The sequence below is a fragment of the Equus asinus genome, chromosome 21 (genome assembly GCF_041296235.1).
Source record: "Equus asinus isolate D_3611 breed Donkey chromosome 21, EquAss-T2T_v2, whole genome shotgun sequence".
Lineage (NCBI taxonomy): Eukaryota > Metazoa > Chordata > Mammalia > Perissodactyla > Equidae > Equus > Equus asinus.
The window spans coordinates 38,281,353-38,288,719 of NC_091810.1; the positions used below are offsets into that span (position 1 = coordinate 38,281,353).

Consider the following 7,367-nt stretch of genomic DNA (forward strand, 5'->3'; position numbering starts at 1 on the left):
GTGGAGGTAGTACTCCTTTGTGATGCCGGGGAGAGAGAGATGGTTTATGCAGCTACAAAAAGCTCTGGGGATGGCAAGGCAGGTTCACGGAAAGCCTTTGGAAGCATTTCAGCCTGATGGAGCTTTCAAACCAGCAGATCTTTCGAGCTGCTGCCGAGATCAACAATTACCCAATTTGGAAAGGGGGTTGGGGTGCAGTGCTGGTGGCTGAACGGGATCCACAGGAAAGTCGGGAGACAAATTCGGGTTTTGAGACCCTGCGGGTGTTTTGATACTGTTTCAATGTCAGGGTGAGTTGTTGGTTTGTTTCCTGGTTGGTGGTGGTGGTGGGGAGTTCATCTGTGTTCTTGTTTTCACATTAATATAGGGATGGGGGTACATTGGGTCTGGAAGTCTGCGTCTCTGAACATCTAAATTAAATGGGCTGTATGGAAATGTTCTCCACAAGAGCAAGGTTCTTTCTAGCTTTGAAATCTGGAAGTTGGGGGACGGGGAGAGAGGGAGGGGATAGACTCCTGTCTGCTGAATTTGGAGGCAGTTTCCCAGCTTGGCAGGGTGAGAAAATAAACCCACCGCAGCTGCCCTACAGGCCACTTTCCCTCAGAGACCGCACTTGGCTCCATCTCTTTGCTTTCCAAGTACACTTTGCCTTTCCCTTACCTGCAGTGTCAATATCCTGTCTGAAATTACACCTCGGAGGGGGAGTGGGTAGGAGAGAGAACTTCTGAAGGGGAAAAGGAACGATTTGCCTGAAGACAAAACTAGCCTTTTCCTGGTCCCTTTCCCTGACGGTTTCCTGGGGATGTTTTGCCCCTGAGAGGCCTGGGACAGGATGGCCAGTCCCTCAAGACCTGTTCCTGAGGGAAAAAAGAGAGAGTTTGCGTCCATCAGCACTTTCTTGGGCTCGACAAGATCGTGTGTCTTTGGAGATGGAATTCACTATCAAACCCTCAACCCTGTTTGCTCATATTATACCCACGGTAATCCTCTTAAACTGTGGTTGCGGCTACAAAGCTCGTGGTCTTGCAAAAGCCGGCTGGCAAGATATAATTGTCCCGCAAACAAAACTGTCCAAAAGTTTTTTAAAAACCCCTGCACCCCCTCCTTCTCCTTTCCTAAACCTAATTCTCTCGCTCGCTCTTTTGCTAGCCCCCCCTCCCATAAGAACACTCGGCCTCGACCACTTTTGTTGTCGCCAAGAGCACCCGGCCTGTTGAAAGTGCTGGAGCGTCTTTGAGCAGTTTGTTGTGATACGCAGGTGGAATGGTCTGCAAACAGATGAATTCAGCCCCTCCAAACCGAGCGCGGAGCGCGCTGCTTTTGTGCGCCAGGCACAAAACGCTGAATTCCTCCGAACTTACTTGGGGCTTGTCTAGAAAAGGGCCTTTTCTTCCCTCTGCTTGTACCTCTGGCCACACTAAGTCTCTGCCCGCCCCCCTCAGGCCCCCTCCCTCTCCCCTCTGATAATCCTTCTCTTTATTTTAGAAAAACACAAAACCCGGTTCCACGCGGTGCTTTAGTGGCTAAAAGTGAAAGAACTGCCTTGGCAGAATTCAGCTCTACGAATCACTTCGGAAAATTGGTTCGACTGAATGGCCTTAGGAGGAAAAACGTTTTAATAGGATCCAGGGGAGGTTCTGCTGTTTCAATCTGCTCCTTAAACAGGTGGAGATTGGACCTTCTCAATTATACAAACAGTAAGTACCCATCAGCAGGGAGAGCCGCCCTCCGAATCCTCCCCGCACGCAGCCCTAAACCAGCAGCAGAGCCGGGCTTTGCCTCAGAAACCCGATCACAAATCAGCGATTCTGATCGATTAGGATCTCAAACAGTCCTCCAGCTCGCAGTGCAGTCTCCTCCAGCCGAAGGCGGCGAGTCGGCCAAAGATGGGGAGGCGCACTCGCCCGGTGCCGAGGCCCCCGGGGTCTGGGCGCGCGGCCTTGCTCTTCCGGACGCTTCGGGGTCGTCATTAGGTGGCGGGAGCTCTCTCTCGACCTCAGACGCCAGCCAAGGCGAGCTCGTTGTTTTTGCATAAATTAATATTTCCCCATTAACAAGTTCCCCCCCTCCAAACGCGGCGCTCGCGTCCATGCGCCACATCCTAATGAGGTAATTATCATTTGCGCGTGTTCGGGGCTGGCGCCGGCTCCGTGGGTAAATGGCAGTTTATTAGCACGATGCCCAGCTCGGCTGCAGAGGGCTAAGGGATACTTCGGCGACTAGACGGACAACCGGGGCCCTTTGGGGCGGCGCGTCCAGGACGCCCTGCCCTCCCCGCGTCCCCCAAATCTGTAGGCCCGCAAAGTTGTGAATCACGCACGGAACTCTGCCTGGGTTTAGGCTCCCCCCCGCCCTTCTTTCCACCGGCAAAACCATCACGATTCTTCCCCCTCCCCCTCCCGTCTCTTCCCTCCTTCCCGATTCGCGAACCGCTCGCACTTTCCCGAGGGGAGCGCGGGCGCCAGTAGCCTCCTTTTAAAGTTTGAGGGGCGGTGGCGGCGGCCGGCAGGCGCGGGGGAACACAGGGGCCGCTACGGGAGCCGCGCCGCCGCCCATGTCATTCCACTTCAAGTGACTTCATGTGATGTCAGCTGAATGTAAAAGACAGTGATCTCACGCGGAGGGGAAGATGTTTGCCATCAAAATGTGACAGAGGAGACACGCTGCATGGCTCGGAACGCATCTCCTTGGCGGTGGGGGAAAGAGGTAAATGCAAGGTAGCTCTACTGGTCCTCTTTAACTTTGCCCCTTCACTGTCCAGCTCGCAGCACGCGTGGCGGAGGCCGGGGTCCCGGGAACGGCTCAGGGGGGTTAATTTGAGGCTCTTTTCTTTCTTTCTTTTTCTCTCTCTCTTCTTTTCCTTTGTAAACCCTCCCCTTTTTCCCCCTTTCAAAGTCCCGGGGCAGGGGCTGGTGGGTTCCTTTCCGCGCTGGGTTAATGGGCGGTAATTTGGTACCCTTGGGTGCACTTTGTTCTGCCCCTGTTCATTTGAATGCAAATGGGTGACCTGGACCCGACAAGGTGCTTATTAAGTTGCGGTTTCCCTCCCTGCCTTTTCCGGAATGCAGACTTAGAGGAGAGAAGCTGCGCCCTGGCCCAGTCCAGCACGGCTCGGCTCGGCGCGCCATGGCAAGCTCGGCTTCCCTGGAGACCATGGTGCCCCCGGCCTGTCCGCGCGCCGGAGCGTCGCCGGCCACTTCCAAGACGCTGGCCTTCTCCATCGAGCGCATCATGGCTAAGACGTCGGAGCCCCGTGCGCCCTTTGAGCCCCGGCCCGGGGCACTGGAGGCGGACGGCGGCCAGGGCAAGAAATTGCTCAACCTCTGCTCGCCGCTGCCCTGTATGATCCCCCTCCAGCCCCTAGGCTACGAGGTGCCGTCCAAGACGCTGCTCAGTTACTCCGAGCTCTGGAAAAGCAGCCTCCGGGCGGGCGGCGGTGGAGGAGGAGGAGGAGGCGGCGGCGGCGGCGGCGGGGGGGCCCCGGTGTGCGGCGCCAGCGGCTTGTGTAAAACCAACTGTGGCGTGTGCTGCAAGGCCGAGCTGGGCCTGGCGCCGTCTGCGCTGCCCGCGGGCAGGGTCATCAAGCCGCAGGTCATCAACCAGGCGGTGGGGCTGCCGGCCAGTGGCTCCCTCTACTACTTCAACTACCTGGACTCTGCCGCGTATCCGCCGTCTGAGCTTCTCGGCGGCCACCTCTTCCCATCAGGCCTCCTCAACGCACAGGCCCCCGCCGCCCTGGCTGCGCACCCCAAGCTCTTTCTACTGGAGAACGCCAAGTTGGCCGGCCTGGCCGCGGACAAGTTCCCCCATCCGGCCCCCTACACCCATAAGGAGCGCTTGCCCGCGCCGCTGGAGCAGGTGCTAAAGGAGAACTCGGCCCTGACCGCCGAGCGGGGCGGCGTCAAGGGCCACGGCAAGCTGCCCGGGGGCTCCGCGGACGGCAAGCCCAAAAACTTCACCTGCGAGGTGTGCGGCAAGGTGAGGCCCGGGGTCCGCAGGGCCGGGAGGGGGGAGCAGCAGCGGCTGCCTCCCTGGGGCAGCCTGAACCGCCCCCTTTTCCAGGTCAGGAGCTCTCCACTGTCTACCTAAATTGGGGGGCCTCCTTGGGCCTCAGTTTCCTATTCTGTACAATGGGGATGCCGTGGTCAGCAGCCACACAGGACTGGCGTGAGGAGTGGGTTGGGAAGCGCTTTGCAAAATGAAAAGGGCTCTGGTTTCTGAAGGGAGGTGTTGGTTGGGGGAGGTAGGCTGTGGCCTCCCCGGGCTGATGATTCTAGACTCTCATACGGACACACCACAAGGCCCCCTCGTGTCCTTCCATAGGTGTTTAACGCTCACTATAACCTCACCCGCCACATGCCGGTCCACACCGGAGCCAGACCGTTCGTGTGCAAAGTCTGCGGCAAAGGCTTCCGCCAGGCCAGCACGCTCTGCAGACACAAAATTATCCACACCCAGGTACGTGGCCCCGGGTCCGGCCCGGCCCGCGCGCAGCACCCCGCGCCAGAGCGACGGCGTTGGGGAAAAGATGGTCAAGGGTTCCCCTTACCCCTCCCAGGGGCCCATGTCCCTTCAAGGTACCCCCGAGCTGGCCTCTCCCGGCGGGGCCTCGGCCTCACTGTGCGCGCGTCCTTCTCCGCAGGAAAAGCCGCATAAATGCAACCAGTGCGGCAAAGCCTTCAACCGCAGCTCCACGCTCAACACGCACATCCGCATCCACGCGGGCTACAAGCCCTTCGTCTGCGAATTTTGCGGCAAAGGCTTTCACCAAAAAGGTAACGCTCGGGACGAGGCCCTCTCCTCACCTCACCTCGGGACACGGCGGGTCACCGCTAGCGGGAAGGCAGAGAAGGATCCGGAGAGAGGAAGCGCGAGAGCCGCAGGCTCGGGCGCAGCATTTCTTTGGAATCGGGTTGTGCCGGGTTTGGGTGGAAGCTCTCCGGGCCGGGTTAGTAGACCTCGCTGGATTCAGGCTGGTTGCACAGGGAGACTGAATTTGAGAGGTGGGAAGAAAGGAAGGAAGGGGCAGAGGGAAAGGAAGTAGGAGAAAGAGAGGGTATTGCCCTATAGAAAAAGCTTCCCATTGTAGCCCGGACTCCCCTTTCAAATGAAAAAAATTCGAGGCAAATCCACCTCCTGGGAACAATTTAAGATTGGGGGAAATCGCTACAGTCCCCAGAACTCCCAGGCCAGGCGCCCCGCTTGGATTTTCCAAGGCAGTTTCGGATCTCCTGGTGGTAGTTGGGGGACCAGAGGGAGTGACTTTAAAAATGAGAAGAAAAAAGAATGAGGGACGAAGCCCGGGTTCGTGCGAATTTCTTCGAGCGAGGCAGCAGCCGAGAGAAGGACCCGATGCGTCTCTGGGCTGCGCAAAAGTTTCCAGGCCGGCGAAGCACAGCGGGAGGGAGGCTGCGCGGGCCTCAGGACCGGGAGGGGCAGGGGCGCGGGGCGGCTACGCGGGACTCGTCCTCCGTCCTGTGGTGAGAGCCCCGGGCTTGACGCGGACGAAGTTTGACAACTTCTTCACTCGGAGAGGTCGCGCCCGCCTAGCCAAGCGTCGCCTTCTTTGCGCGGGCACCTGAGCCAACCCCGGGGCGCCCGGGCCCCCCCCATTGCACTTCATTCCCCCCCACTTTTTTGTTTTTGGTCTCCTGTAGGGAACTACAAGAACCACAAGCTGACCCACAGCGGCGAGAAGCAGTACAAATGCACCATCTGCAACAAGGCCTTCCACCAGGTCTACAACCTGACCTTCCACATGCACACCCACAACGACAAGAAGCCTTTCACGTGCGCCACTTGCGGCAAAGGGTTTTGCAGAAACTTTGACTTAAAGAAACACGTGCGCAAACTCCACGACAGCGTGGGCCCCGCAGCTCCCTCCACAAAGGACCTGTCTCGGACAGTGCAGAGCTGAGAGCTTGCCTCGCCCTCCCTTCCAGCCCCATCCAGCCCCAAACAGATCACACGTATAAACTTATTTCTAAAATTAAAAGAAAAAAAACTATAGCAGAAAGGCTAAAATCTATTTATCGAAACCAGCATATTTTTGGAAAGCTAAACGTTTCCTCGGTGACTGGCAGCAAACGCGTGGCTCCCACCTTTGTATATTCGGGAAACTTATTTAAACCCAGTGCGCCGAAACGTATTTAATTTCAGGCCTCAGCTTCTCCTCGGGCGGCGGGTTTTAACCCCAGCCTGTCACGTGAACGCCCCGGAAGAGCGCGGCGCCCCCAGCCATCTTTATACAGCCATGTAAATCCTCCTGTACGAGCGAACACGGAATATATACATATATAACTCAATAAACAGAATCATTAGTGCGCGTTTTCTTTACCCCACCCCTCCCCTCGCCGCGAGGTCAGCTCAGCAACCCCAAAGAATGAGAAGGAAATAGGCGTGTATAGCATTTCCCTCCCCAAATGCGACTTCCTTTCGGGCGCTGGGACCGGGATGAGGCCAAACCGGTGTTCCTGCAGCGCTTCTGTGTTAAGATCCCCTGAAGAGAGGGCGCAAAGGCCTACATTGGCCTCCACGTGGTGCCAAGTTTCTATCTGGTGACTTCCGACGCTTGGGATTCTGGGTGTTGCCTTATTTGGTTGAGAAAATTAAAAAAAAAAAAAAGGAGGGGTTAAAAGTGGCTGACTGTAGGAGAGCAGGTTTTGGGTGCGTCCTCGAGCAAAGCGCCGCGCCGCGTGGGGGTTAACGGCCGGGCACATTCCCTTCTCTGGGTGACCTAAGGGGGGCAACTCTTCCTCCCAGTCTTTCCTGGAAGCGAAAGCTGGAGGCCAAGGGATCCCCAGTCTAGCTGGAGCTCTGGGGCTCCCCGGCCCGCGCTGCTGATCTGGGACCGGCCTCCGGGTGCTGTGCGCCCTGCCGCAGGAGGGCGCACCCGGGCTCCCGGAGCTCGCAGCCGTCGCCTCCCGCGTCCTGATTACCGCGCAGTTAGCCCATTTCCTGAATAGCTATCTCCGCCGCCGAGCACGCTGATGAAATGATCTCACGCTTGCTTTCTAAGTAATGACCCAAATTAAGAGAGAAAACAGAGACCCTTCAAACAGCATTACATTAATCATCTAATCATTCCCAGGAGGGGGCCGGCCGCCGCCGCCCCGTTTGATCCGAATCTGGATAATCAAGAGCTCGGATTACTGGCTCGGCGCGCCCGGCCTCCCCCTCCTCCCCACTTTTAATATTTGCGCCGCGATTCAGCCCACGTCTTCTGGAACAATGTTCCCCAGCGCGGGGAGGAAATGCGGCGCGGGGCAGGGCAGTCCGCTTCCACGCAGCCTTGCCATTGCAAAGGCTAGGGCGGCGGCGGCTGGGCGCTGATGCCCGCGGATTTCCACGGCAGGCGGACGCTATTT

At 57.8% G+C, this 7,367-nt stretch overlaps 1 protein-coding gene across 1 annotated transcript; it reads left to right on the forward strand.

Annotated features, from left to right (window-relative positions):
• The first annotated feature begins 1,538 nt into the window (after nucleotides 1–1,538).
• FEZF2 (FEZ family zinc finger 2) lies at nucleotides 1,539–6,317 on the forward strand. Its single transcript, XM_014868769.3, has 5 exons — nucleotides 1,539–2,706; nucleotides 3,069–3,978; nucleotides 4,324–4,458; nucleotides 4,643–4,775; nucleotides 5,658–6,317. Exons 2-5 carry the CDS (start codon nucleotides 3,127–3,129, stop codon nucleotides 5,915–5,917), a joined length of 1,380 nt encoding a protein of 459 aa, XP_014724255.1. The 5' UTR covers nucleotides 1,539–2,706; nucleotides 3,069–3,126; the 3' UTR covers nucleotides 5,918–6,317.
• Nucleotides 6,318–7,367: the final 1,050 nt, after the last annotated feature.